Here is a 14043-nt window from a genome sequence, read left to right on the forward strand (position 1 = left end):
CCTCTCTCGTGCTTGCTCTGGTAAATAAATAAATAAAATCTTAAAAAAAAGAAAAAATTCCCAAGATCTGAAAGATAGGAATCTCTGATTCCTGTGAATGAATCCTATGAATGAAAAGGCCTACCCACTTTCCAATGCTATGAATGAAAGAAGACCCATATAAAGGCCCCTGAAAAGAGGACTCTAAAACCATTTTATAGAAGAGAAAGAGAATACATATAAGGTGTCAGGAATTAGAGTGGCATCTCACTTCTCAGCAGCAAAACTGAAAGCAAGGAGATTTTGAAGTAATCCCTTTAACAATCCAAATGATTTCCAGGCAAGAATTTTATATGTAGCCAACGGTTAATCAAGTATGAGGTTGGAGTGGACGTTTTCAGATGTATGTGATCTAAAATATTTACTCTTATTAGGGGACCTATTGGAAGAAAGCCTCCAAAACAAGCTCATAAAAAGAGCAAAATAGGGGACCCAGGAAACAGGGTTCCAACCTAAGAGAAGAAAAATTTCCAGAATGAGAGTGAAAAGAAGTTTCAGGGCAAAGGGTGTGCGTAAGGCCAGAGCACAGGGATTCCAGACAGGGAGGGTTCCAGGATGAGTGTTTGCAAGAAAAGTTTGACCACATGCACAATTATATTGTGGATGGTCTTTTCAGAGTTGTTGGAGGTACAGGAAGAGATAAATGTTTAGAGAAGATTATGTATATAAAAAAAGGATTATGAGCTACATATATTAAATTATGAGCTACATATATTAAAAATAGTACAAAAAAAGGAAACATTTATCACATACTGCGTGGCTCAGCAGTGGATATTTAGTCATAATGCAAACTCTTAATATGGATTTAATAAAGAATGGATATATAATTATATTGGAATGATGGAGGAAAAGAGAATGTACCTGAGCTAAAATCCTTATTTACAATAAAAAATCAATAGATATCTGAAACTGTTAAAAGTAGCAATAAGTGGGGTGCCTGGGTGGCTCAGTGGGTTAAGCCTCTGCCTTCGGCTCAGGTTATGATCTCAGGGTCCTGGGATCGAGCCCCGCATCGGGCTCTCTGCTCAGCAGGGAGCCTGCTTCTCACCTCTCTCTCTGCCTGCCTCTCTGCCTACTTGTGATCTCTGTCAAATAAATAAATAAAATCTTAAAAAAAAAAAAGTAGCAATAAGTGTTACTTGAAATATGGAGGTAAATACCAGGAAAAAAGCTGTAAATAGTTGTCCCTGGGTAGTGGCCAGTTATGACTGTGTGTGCACATGTGTGTATGCGTATGACAGAGGAATGTATAAGATAAGGAACTGCTATTTTGTTGTTACATATTTTTTTTTAAGATACAACTATAAATCCAACTGCTGTTTATTGAGTATCTACTATATACTTGATGTTTTTTTTTTTTCTTCCAATTTTTTATTTATTTTCAGCGTAACAGTATTCATAGTTTTTTCACCACACCCAGTGCTCCATGCAATCTGTGCCCTCCCTAATACCCACCACCTGGTTCCCCCACCCTCCCACCCCGCCCCTTCAAAACCCTCAGGTTGTTTTTCAGAGTCCATAGTCTCTCATGGTTCACCTCCCCTTCCAATTTCCCTCAACTCCCTTCTCCTCTCCATCTACCCTTGTCCTCTGTATTATTTGTTATGCTCCACCAATAAGTGAAACCATATGATACTTGACTTTCTCTGTTTGACTTACTTCACTCAGCATAATCTCTTCCAGTCCTGTCCATGTTGCTACAAAGGTTGGGTATTCGTCCTTTCTGATGGAGGCATAATACTCCATAGTGTATATGGACCACATCTTCCTTATCAATTCATCCGTTGAAGGGCATCTTGGTTCTTTCCACAGTTTGGCGACCGTGGCCATTGCTGCTATAAACATTGGGGTACAGATGGCCCTTCTTTTCACTACATCTGTATCTTTGGGGTAAATACCCAGCAGTGCAATTGCAGGGTCATAGGGAAGCTCTATTTTTAATTTCCTGAGGAATCTCCACACTGTTCTCCAAAGTGGCTGCACCAGTTTGCATTCCCACCAACAGTGTAAGAGGGTTCCCCTTTCTCCACATCCTCTCCAACACACGTTGTTTCCTGTCTTGCTAATTTTGGCCATTCTAACTGGTGTAAGGTGGTATCTCAATGTGGTTTTGATTTGAATCTCCCTGATGGCTAGTGATGATGAACATTTTTTCATGTGTCTGGTAGCCATTTGTATGTCTTCATTGGAGAAGTGTCTGTTCATATCTTCTGCCCATTTTTTAATATGATTATCTGTTTTGTGTGTGTTGAGTTTGAGGAGTTCTTTATAGATCCTGGATATCAACCTTTTATCTGTACTGTCATTTGCAAATATCTTCTCCCATTCCGTGGGTTGCCTCTTTGTTTTGATGACTGTTTCTTTTGCTGTGCAGAAGCTTTTTATCTTGATGAAGTCCCAGAAGTTCATCTTTGCCTTTATTTCCTTCGCCTTTGGAGACATATCTTGAAAGAAGTTGCTATGGCTGATATCAAAGAGGTTACTCCCTATGTTCTCCTCGAGGATTCTGATGGATTCCTGTCTCACGTTGAGGTCTTTTATCCATTTCGAATTTATCTTTGTGTACGGTGTAAGAGAATGGTCAAGTTTCATTCTTCTACATATAGCTGTCCGGTTTTCCCAGCACCATTTATTGAAGAGACTGTCTTTTTTCCACTGGATATTTTTTCCTGTTTTGTCAAAGATTATTTGACCATAGAGTTGAGGGTCCATATCTGGGCTCTCTACTCTGTTCCACTGGTCCATGTGTCTGTTTTTATGCCAGTACCATGCTGTCTTGGTGATCACAGCTTTGTAGTAAAGCTTGAAATCAGGTAACGTGATGCCACCAGTTTTATTTTTGTTTTTCAACATTTCCTTAGCAATTCGGGGTCTCTTCTGATTCCATACAAATTTTAGTATTATTTGCTCCAGCTCTTTGAAAAATACTGGTGGAATTTTGATTGGAATGGCATTAAAAGTATAGATTGCTCTGGGCAGTATAGACATTTTAACGATGTTTATTCTTCCCATCCAAGAGCATGGAATGGTCTTCCATCTTTTTGTGTCTTCTTCAATTTCTTTTAGGAGTGTTCTGTAGTTCCTCGAGTACAGATCTTTAACCTCTTTGGTTAGGTTTATTCCGAGGTATCTTATGGTTTTTGGTGCTATAGTAAATGGAATTGATTCTCTAATTTGCCTTTCTGTATTTTCATTGTTAGTGTATAAGAAAGCCACTGATTTCTGGACATTGACTTTGTATCCTGCTACATTACTGAATTGCTGTATGAGTTCTAGTAGTTTGGAGGTGGAGTCTTTCGGGTTTTCCATATAAAGAATCATGTCATCTGCGAAGAGAGAGAGTTTGACTTCTTCCTTGCCAATCTGGATACCTTTTATTTCTCTTTGTTGTCTGATTGCTGTTGCTAGGACTTCTAATACTATGTTGAACAAGAGTGGTGAGAGTGGGCATCCTTGTCGTGTTCCTGATCTCAATGGGAAGGCTGCGAGCTTTTTCCCATTGAGGATGATATTTGCTGTGGGTTTTTCATAGATAGATTTGATGAAGTTCAGGAATGTTCCCTCTATCCCTATACTTTGAAGCGTTTTAATCAGGAACGGATGCTGGATTTTGTCAAAAGCTTTTTCTGCATCAATGGAGAGGATCATGTGGTTCTTCTCTCTTCTCTTATTGATTTGTTCTATCACATTGATTGATTTGCGAATGTTGAACCATCCTTGTAACCCAGGGATGAATCCTACCTGGTCATGGTGGATAATCTTTTTAATGTGCTGTTGGATCCTGTTTGCTAGGATCTTGTTGAGAATCTTAGCATCCATATTCATCAGTGATATCGGTCTGAAATTCTCCTTTTTGGTAGGGTCTTTGCCTGGTTTGGGGATCAGGGTAATGCTGGCTTCATAAAAAGAGTCTGGAAGTTTTCCTTCTGCTTCAATTTTTTGAAACAGCTTCAGGAGAATAGGTATTATTTCTTCTTTGAAAGTTTGATAGAATTCCCCAGGGAATCCGTCAGGTCCTGGGCTCTTGTTTTTTGGGAGGTTTTTGATCACTACTTCAATCTCGTTACTAGATATCGGTCTATTCAGGTTGTCAATTTCTTCCTGGTTCAATTTTGGGAGTTTATAGTTTTCCAGGAATGCATCCATTTCATCTAGGTTGCTTAGCTTATTGGCATATAACTGTTGATAATAGCTTCTGATGATTGTTTCTACTTCCTTGGTGTTAGTTGTGATCTCTCCCTTTTCATTCATAATTTTATTAATTTGGGCTTTCTCTCTTTTCTTTTGGATTAGTGTGGCCAATGGTTTATCGATCTTATTGATTCTTTCAAAAAACCAGCTTCTAGTTTCGTTGATACGTTCTACTGTGTCTCTGGTTTCTACCTCGTTGATCTCTGCTCTAATCTTGATTATTTCCCTTCTTACGTGTGGAGTTGGTTTGATTTGTTGTTGATTCTCCAGTTCTTTAAGGTGTAGAGACAGCTGGTGTATTCTGGATTTTTCAATTTTTTTGAGGGAGGCTTGGATGGCTATGAATTTCCCCCTTAGGACCGCCTTTGCTGTATCCCATAGGTTTTGGAGTGAAGTGTCTTCGTTCTCATTGGTTTCCATAAATTGTTTAAGTTCTTCTTTGATCTCCTGGTTGATCCAAGCATTCTTAAGCAAGGTGGTCTTTAGCTTCCAGGTATTTGAGTTCCTTCTGAACTTTTCCTTGTGATTGAGCTCCAGTTTCAAAGCATTGTGATCTGAGAATATGCAGGGAATAATCTCAGTCTTTTGGTATCGGTTGAGCCCTGATTTGTGACCCAGTATGTGGTCTATTCTGGAGAAGGTTCCATGTGCACTTGAGAAGAATGAGTATTCTGTTGTTTTAGGGTAGAATGTTCTGTATATATCTATGAGGTCCATCTGGTCCAATGTGTCATTCAATGCTCTTATTTCTTTATTGATTTTCTGCTTCGATGATCTGTCTATTTCTGAGAGAGGCGTGTTAAGATCTCCTACTATTAATGTATTCATATCAATATGACTCTTTATCTTGATTAATAGTTTTCTTATGTAATTGGCTGCTCCCATATTGGGGGCATAGATATTTACAATTGTTAGATCATCTTGGTGGATAGTCCCTTTAAGAATGATGTAGTGTCCTTCTGTATCCCTGACTACCGTCTTTAGTTTAAAATCTAATTTATCTGATATGAGAATCGCTACCCCGGCCTTCTTTTGAGGCCCATTGGCGTGAAAGATGCTTCTCCATCCCTTCACTTTCAGTCTGGGTGTATCTTTAGGTTCAAAATGGGTCTCTTGTAGACAACATATGGATGGGTCCTGTCGTTTTATCCAATCTGCAACCCTGTGTCGTTTTATGGGTGCATTTAGGCCATTCACATTGAGAGTGATTATTGAGAGATACGTTTTTATTGACATCGTGTTATCTTTGAAGTCTTTCTTTCTGTCGATTGTCTCTATATTTCTGTTCAATGCTATTCTTAGGATTTTTCCTCTTTTATAGAACCCCCCTTAATATTTCCTGCAGTGTCGGCTTGGTGGTTGCATAGTCTTTCAAGCCTTGCCGGTCTTGGAAACTCTTTATCTCTCCATCCATTTTGAATGTCAGTCTTGCTGGATAAAGTATTCTTGGCTGCATGTTCTTCTCATTTAGTGCCCTGAATATATCTTGTCAGCCCTTTCTGGCTTGCCAGGTCTCTGTGGACAGGTCTGACGTTATTCTGATGGGCTTTCCTCTGTATGTAAGGAGGTTCTTTGTCCTAGCGGCTTTCAAGAGATTGTATCTATAATTATGATTCCTCAATTTTACTATGAGGTGCCTGGATGTTTTTTTTGAATTTATAATCTTGGGGGGGGGACCTTTCTACTTCTAGTACATGAACACTTGTTCCATTCGCAAGATTGGGAAAATTTTCATGAAAAATTTGTTCCACTATATCTTCTAGACTTCTTTCTTTCTCCTCCCCTTCAGGGATTCCAATAATTCTGACGTTGGAACGTTTCATGGCATCATTTATTTCCCTGATTCTGTTTTCGTGGCTTCTAAGCTGTTTGTTCCAGGCTTCCTCCTGATCCTTTCTCTCTATTTGTTTGTCCTCCAGATCACTAATTCTATCTTCTGTCTCAGTTACCCTAGCTTTTAGAGAATTTAGATTAGATTGGAACTCATTGAGAGCGTTGTGAACCTCATCCCTGGTGGCCTTCAGCTCTGCCCTAACATTATGAACCTCCTCTCTGGTCGCTTTCAATTCTGCCCTAATCAATTCTGTTTGGTCATCCATGGCTTTCTCCAACCTAGCTATTGCCTGGATAATTGTTAGCCTGAATTCTCTTTCTGACATATTGTCTATGTTGATAGCCGTTAGCTCTGTTGCAGAAGGCCCATCCTCTGTATTTTTCTTCTGTTGGGGATTCCTCCTCCTAGTCATTTTGGTGAGAGATGACTGGACAGATGTAGCTGGATGTATTGACCGTGGTGCAGTCAAGGTGCACCCTGGAACGCTTCTGAGCACTCAGGATTCCCCACCCAAATGAGAGAAAAAAGAAAAGAAAAAGAAAAAAGAGGGAGAGAGAGAGAGACAGGAAAAAAAGGGAAGATAAAAGTGAAGGTTCAGCCCAAATGGGCCCCAGGGTAAGGTTTATGACATATACGAACAAAAACAGACAAACAAAAAGACTGATAAAAGTATATGACGAGAGAAAAAAAATATATATATAAGCAAAAAAAAGGAGGAGCCTCGTCAAGAAGAACCCCAAGTATAAGATTTATATACTATCCAGACAAACATAAATACACAGAGACACTGGCAGAAGAAAAAGATGGGAGCATGGTTATAGATTCTCGGTGTGGGCGAGGAAGGTTATTTTGATTCTTCCTGGATGTATCTTGATATCTTTGTTAAAGGACTCAACTTTCCTAAGAAAAAGGGGGATTAAAAATTGGTTCACCTATAGGGGTAGCATTGCTTGGAGAAAGGGGGTTACCTTGAAGTTTAACTCTATATGAATATTAGAAAATAAAAATAAAAAAGGAATAAACTGGACTAAACTAAATTAAAAATTTTTTTAAAAATTAAGAAAATAGAAAAGCAAAAGAAAAACACATGTGTATGTATCAAAAAAAATTCAGGTTAGAAGTTTATCATGGAATTTGATGTACTGGACATCTCACTGTGATGGTAAATAGGTTAAAAAATTATCTATATAAAAAAAGAAAAAAAAAGAACCAGAATAGTGGGAAAGAATTAAAAATAAAAGTTGTATCTATGAAGTAGTGGTGGTTGTTCTCTTGTAGTCTTTTTTTTTTTTTTTCCTGATTTGTTTTCTGGGGGAGGGGGCTGCCACGTGGGTTTTCAGTCAATGATGTTCCCTGAGTTAAGTCCTCCCGACCCCCTCAAGGGGGTGGGCTCTGAGAAAAACGTTTTTTTTTCAGGTTTTTGTTCTCTGGAGGTTTTTATGTTTGTTCACTTCTTTTCTCTCGCCTTGACAGCTTTTGATGGTTTTTGGAGGTTTAGAGGAAAGAAAACTGCACCCCAACCTCCCTCTCAGAGAGAAGGCTCAGTCTGCTCCCCTGCAGGTGCTGCAGCCGCTGGGCCGCTGGCAGAGCAGGTTCTGAGACACGGTCCCTGGGGACGCAGGATCTCCTGCTTGTACGCAAAACCAAGGCAGCTGTGGCTGTCTGGGCAGCTCCAGACCGCCAGAGAGGTTCCAAGCAGCAATCGCACACTGAGATTTTCCCGCTGGCTGGGGCTGAGAGCTCAGTGCTTGCGCGCACCTCTCCCAGGGGATGGTTTGGGGCGCGGCGCCTCCAGCTCTATCGGCTCTATCGCCGCGTGGGTCTATCGCCGCGTGGGTCCCAGAACACCAGGCTGGGCGTGCACCTCTCTCAGGGGAGGTTGAGGCACGCGTGCACCTCCAGTAAGGTGCGCGTTCTGCCGTCTGGTGTGGCTCCCAGCCCCTCACGGGAGCCGGACTCCACCCGTTCTCGGGCGCACTGGCGGCTCAGGGACAAAGACCAGGTTTCTCCGCCGCACTCTCCGGCTCAGCGCCCGGGGATGCTGCCCTGGGTCTGGGGACTTAAGCCCCTATCCCTATCCGCCCCGATTCCCACAATTTCCCCGCGCGAGTCTTTGCTCTTTTGAGTGCTTTCAACAAGACTCCAAGTTAATGCTGGTCCCCAGATGCCGGGCACTCTCGTATTGGGGTATTATTTTCCAGTCGGTCGCCTCTGGTGGCTCCCTCCCCCTTTTGTTTATCTTCCGATATCAGTCCGACGTTCCCACTCCACTTTACCTGCCCACTGGCGTCTTCTGGCCCCCGTAGAGATCCAGACGTGTATAATTCTGATCTCAGGCTGATTTCATGGGTGATCGGAGTTCTTTGGTAGGTAATCAGCTCACTTTAGGGTGCAGGTTGAAAAGGCGCCTCCTCCTACTTCCCCGCCATCTTGTCTCTTGTTGTTACATATTTTTAGCTGATTTGATGTCTTAAACTATTTGCTGTATGTGGAAACAGTATAGCATGATGGTTAATTGATTAGATTCTGAAGCCCCCTAATTGGGATTTAAATTTTTGCTCTTCCCCTTACTGGCTATGTGACCTTGGGCAAGTTTCCTTGAGCCTTAGTTTTCTTATTTGTAAAGAAGGATAATAACATCTCATAGAAGTATTATATAGATCAACAAGTTAAGATGTAAAAGTATGAGTTGAATTGTGTTCCTCAAGAAGATATGTTGAAGTCCTAACCTTCAGTACTTGTGAATGTAACTTCATTTAGAAATAGGGTCACTGCTTGGCAGGGAGCCTGCTTCCCCCTCTCCCTCTCTGCCTGCCTCTCTGCCTACTTGTGATCTCTGTCTGTCAAATAAATAAATAAAAACTAAAAAAAAAAAGAAAAGAAATAGGGTCACTGCAGATCAATCAAGTTAAGATGATATCTTACGGAAATACAGTGAGCCCTATTCCAGTATGACCAGTGTTTTTATAAGAAGAGAAGAGACACAGAAGAGAGACATACAAGGAGAGTTTCTAAAGACAGTAGAGGCAGAGATTGGAGTTAGGCATCTATAAGGCAAGGAACACTGAAAGTTGCCAGCAAGACCAGAAGCTAAAAGAAAGGCTTAGAACAGATCTCCCCTAGAATTTTCAGGGAGAGCATGGCCTTGTTAACACCTTGATTCTAGCCTCTAGAACTGTGAGAATAAATGTCTGTTTAAAGCCACCCGGTTAAGTGGGACTTTTTTTTTTTAATGGAAGACCTAAGAAACTAAAATATAAGACATATAGTTGGTACCTGAAACTTAGTAAGTAGTATATAACTGTTCATCATTACTGTTAAAATATAATCAATTAAAAATTAATTTTTAAGAAGTTATTTTTAAAAAATATTAGAAGACCTGTTTGTAGTAGTTTGTACAAAATATACAGAAGAGGCTGTGGAAGATTCTTCTGCTGGAAGTGGTGGGAGGTCTTCTTAGAGTACTGCCATTTGGACTAGTTTGAAGGAGTTTGCTAGGTAAAGAAGCAGGAAAAGGATGCTGTATGAAAAGGTTTAGTATGTGTGTGAGTGGGACTAGTTATGCCTTCTGTCTGTCTGGGGGGACCTGGAGTTGATGTGGATTCGTTCTTAGCTATTGAAGAACCAAAGCCTGTGGCTAATTTTCAAAAAACTTGTGGCTGTCCCCACTAAGAGTATGGTTAGTCCTTCTCTTCCTGCTGTGACTAGGGCTAGTTATTCCCTCTTTCCTTGAGTCATGTGGCCTGGGGATATGGTTCTGACTCCAAGATGCATAGTTTATTTGAGACCCTGGTCTGTGTGTGTGATTACTGAACTGAGGCTCAATGAGTCAAATGATCCTATAATAGATAGCTTTCAAACCTAGTTCACAGTGTTATGTAAACTCATCCATGTTAAAAGGACATTTTTAATAAACTAAAATTTTTTAACTCTAAAGTGAAATTGTCAGCTCATTTGTATTTACCGATTCAGTCACAAGGAGGCAACAGGTTGAAAACTAGAGCTCAGCATGGTGACTCAATATTTATGGGGTCCCTCTGCAATGTGTCACTTAGCACACTGCTAAGTTCCGGGGGTACAAATATTTTTAAGACACAGTCCTTGTCTTCCAGGAGCTTCAGATTACTGGGGAGATGGACAGTAAGAAGATAATTTCAATATGATATGATTCTGTTCTTTGCTAGAGGTTTATAAAAGGTAATACATGTAGCATAGAAAGTTGTTTCTAGTAGACCAGAATTTCAAGGAAGGCATCCCAGAAAGCCTAGTATCTTGGGTAAGTTTTGAAGGAAATCTGAGATTGGGGTGCAGGTCTACTGATATTGAGTGAAAAATAGTACAGAGCAGTGAGATAGAAAATAAATGTTCAGAGTTCTGTTTCTGCACCTTAACATGACTTAGCATAAGTAAAATTCTCTTCTCCATTGTGGTTACAAAAGCTAATATCGACATGTTTATCGGATCTAGGTCCCTTCCATAGTATGAAGGGACTTTTCCTCTTTAGTCGTTAAAAATTAGAAACATAAACTGAAGTGCTTTTTAAAAGTATATATAAAATTCAAGTTTAGTTAAAAATTGAAGTATAACATCAGTTACTTAAAATCAATACAAAAATAAAATGACTATGCATGTTAGGCTGGATAACTATCTTATGAGGGGCAGAAATAAATCACTAACTTAAATAATAATACATAATTATGAAGGATTAAAACTAATTTCATCTTTTAAAGGAGAAGGAAGTTTGGTTTTAGCAATTAGAATAATAACAAAACACTGAGGCAAATATTAATAGAAATATTTAATTACTTAAGGAATAAACATAATGTGAATAATATGAGGTTGTTGTATATTTAAAAAATAACAGACAAACATGTTTACTTTCCCTGGACATTACTAGATAAGTGGAGGAAGTCTGGAGAATAAATCTAATTTGTTCTTAGTTTAGCAGAACGCTTGGTAGTTTAATTTTACTTAAAAATTAAGTTGTTTTGGATATTTGCAGTGTTTAGTTGATTAAAGGCAAAGTGAAGTATAGCACCATAGAAAACAGGTAGAGAATCATTTTGGTAATTTTAGGCAATGAATTTAAAAAATAAAATTGTTGAGTTCTACACATACTGTGTGTGTGTGTGTGTGTGTGTGTGTGTGTTAGGAAAGATTTGAATGTTATTAGTTCTTTACTCAAAAGTATAATTATCAGGGTGCCTGGGTGGCTCAGTTGTTATGTGTCTGCCTTCAGCTCGAGTCATGATCCTGGGGTCCTGGGCTTGAGCCCCACATCGGGCTCCCTGCTCAGCGGGAAGCCTGCTTTTCCCTCTCCTACCTGCTTGTGTTCCCATCTCTTCTGTTTCTCTCTCTGTCAAATAAATAAATAAAATCTTTTTTTTTAAGTATAATTATCATGTCTTACTTAACTGATTAATCTATTACTTAAAAAGGCAAAATTCTGACTATCTCATTACTCTTGAAAAGTTCAATAAAATCCTCTTTTTAAGATATTTGAATGAAGCAAAGATTCATTTCACATTGTAATTTTTATTTAAGCTGATGTTTGGAGGAGACTGATTTTTTAAATATTGTGTAGCAAAGTCTGAGATGTATGTTAATTCTGTTATTTTTCAGAAAGAATTCTTTGTAGAACTCGGCTTAACTACAGGACAGCTGGGTATAGATGATTCTACACAAGTGCCTCCTGGTGAGTGTTTCTTCCATACACCATATAATTAATGGTAAATGAGAACGAGTTGAAGGCTTATCTAGTCATTTCCAAATTAATCTAGTAACTTTTTAATGTCTGAAAACCAAGCATACTTTTTGCTTCTCCTTGATTTCTGTTAATTATTGAATAGAATTCTGTATGTTTTTATTATCAGAATTCAACTAGATTTTGTCTTTTAATTTGAAGGTCTTTAATTTTGAAAAGTCATTAAACATACTTACATCATTTGGGCACCTGGGTGGCTCAGTTGTTTGAGCGACTGCTTTCGGCTCAGGTCATGATCCCGGACTTCCAGGATTGAGTCCCGCATAGGGCTCCCAGCTCCTTGGGGAGCCTGCTTCTCCCTCTGACCTTCTCCTCTCTCATGCTCTCTCTCACTCATTCTCTCTCAAATAAATAAATAAAATCTTTAAAAAAAAATACATCATTTGGTTGGCAAAATTGTCATCGGCAGCACTCGTATTTTCCTTTACTGGCCATTACTATCTATCTTTATAACTATTTGTATCACCAAGTTAATTGTATACATATATTCTACCTTGTATAAACTTAGGCTATAAAATTAGTATCTTTTAAATATTAACCCAACAGAAAACTTCTGCAGCTTTTCTTCTTTGTGCATAAATAAATGTGATTTTCATAAAAGACCAGATTGGTATTTAGCTATAATAAACAAGAAGTAAAAATTGGCTTAAAATATGGAGGCCTATATGGTTGTGGAATTGTGCCAGTCTTTCCTCCACCACTGGCTAGCTGTGTGACTTGGGCAAGTCACTTTACATTTCTGGACTTGTTTCTTTCTCTGTAAAATAAAGAAGTTGGCTGTTTCTTATTATTAATAACAATAACAAATACAATAAAGTCATTGAATACATACTATATGTTACATGTGTATTATCTAATTTTAACCCCAGTATCTCTAGAAGGTATGTTCTATTACCATTTTAAAAACTTTATTAATGTATAATGCATATGGACAATTACAGGGGCATGTGCCTGACTCAGTTGGTAGAGAGCGTGACTCTTGATATCTGGGTTGTGAGTTTGAGCTCCACGTTGCGTGTAGAGATTATATTTTTATTAAAAAGGAAAAATACATATATCATAAGAGAATGACTCATTGAATTTTTATGAAGTGGACACACATATTAAAACACCACCCAGGGGTCCTGGGATCGAGTCCCGCATCAGGCTCTCTGCTCAGTGGGGAGCCTGCTTCTCCCTCTCTCTGCCTGCCTCTCTGCCTACTTGTGATCTCTGTCTGTCAAATAAATAAATAAAATCTTAAAAAAAAAAAAATACCACCCAGGGGGCACCTGGGTGGTTCAGTGGGTTAAAGCCTCTGCCTTCGGCTCAGGTCATGATCCCAGGGTCCTGGGATCAAGCCCCGCATCGGGCTCTCTGCCCAGCAGAGAGCCTGCTCCCTTTCCTCTCTCTCTGTATACCTCTCTGCCTACTTGTGATCTCTGTCTGTCAAATAAATAAATAAAATCTTTTTAAAAATAAAAATAAAATAAAATACCACCCAGATCAATTAACTGAAGCCCCGTCCTATCCTCTTTCAATCTTTATTCCCTTTGTCAAAGATAACCACTATTCTGATTTCTAGCAGAATAGATTAATTTTGCCAATTCTTGAACTTCGTATGAATGAAAGCATAATAGTATGTGCTCTTTGATGTTTGACGACTTTTGTTCCACATTATGTTTGCGAGATTCAGCCATATTGTGTGTATTTGTGGGCAATTTTTTTGCATTATAGTATTCTACTGTTGATAAGTATTTGGGAAGTTTCAAGTTTGGGGCTATTACAAATAAATCTGCTATGAACATCCTAGTTTGTTTCTCTTGGTGAACATATGTATACACCTCTGTTAAGTATATACCTGGGAAAATGATTCTTCTCTCCTGGCATTTGCATAAGTTCAGCTTTGGTAGATAATTTCCAAAGAATTTTCAAAAATGGTAGTACCAGTTTACACTTCCACCAACAAGGTATGAGAGTAGAAGAAGTTGTCCTATATCCTTGCTAATGCTTGATGTATGCCATCTTCTTTGTAGTCATTCTGGTGGTATATAGTTATACTTGATTATGGTTTTAATTTTCTAGTATCATATGAGATAGAAGTTTTACTACCATTTTAAATTGAAGACGTGGAGATGTTAAGTAACTTGTGCAAGGTCACAAAGCTAGTAAGTGCTAGAACCAAGATTCAAAACTAAACAGTCTCCTTCCAAAGTCTGCCATTATATGCTGCCTC

The 14043-nt window shown here is 39.0% G+C and overlaps 1 protein-coding gene across 2 annotated transcripts in view; it reads left to right on the plus strand.

Moving 5' to 3' along the window:
- TBC1D19 (TBC1 domain family member 19) overlaps window positions 1-14043 on the plus strand; it is a 161249-nt gene that overhangs the window by 57080 nt on the left and 90126 nt on the right. For both annotated transcript variants that reach the window (XR_013966477.1, XM_080797659.1), the window contains exon 9: window positions 11687-11759. Coding sequence is in view for 1 of the 2 variants with exons in the window: in XM_080797659.1 (XP_080653785.1) it covers window positions 11687-11759 (73 nt within the window). In the remaining variant the exon portion in view is untranslated. The remainder of the gene's footprint in view (window positions 1-11686; window positions 11760-14043) is intronic.

Source organism: Martes martes (assembly GCF_963455335.1).
Source record: "Martes martes genome assembly, chromosome: 2".
In the NCBI taxonomy this organism is placed as follows: domain Eukaryota; kingdom Metazoa; phylum Chordata; class Mammalia; order Carnivora; family Mustelidae; genus Martes; species Martes martes.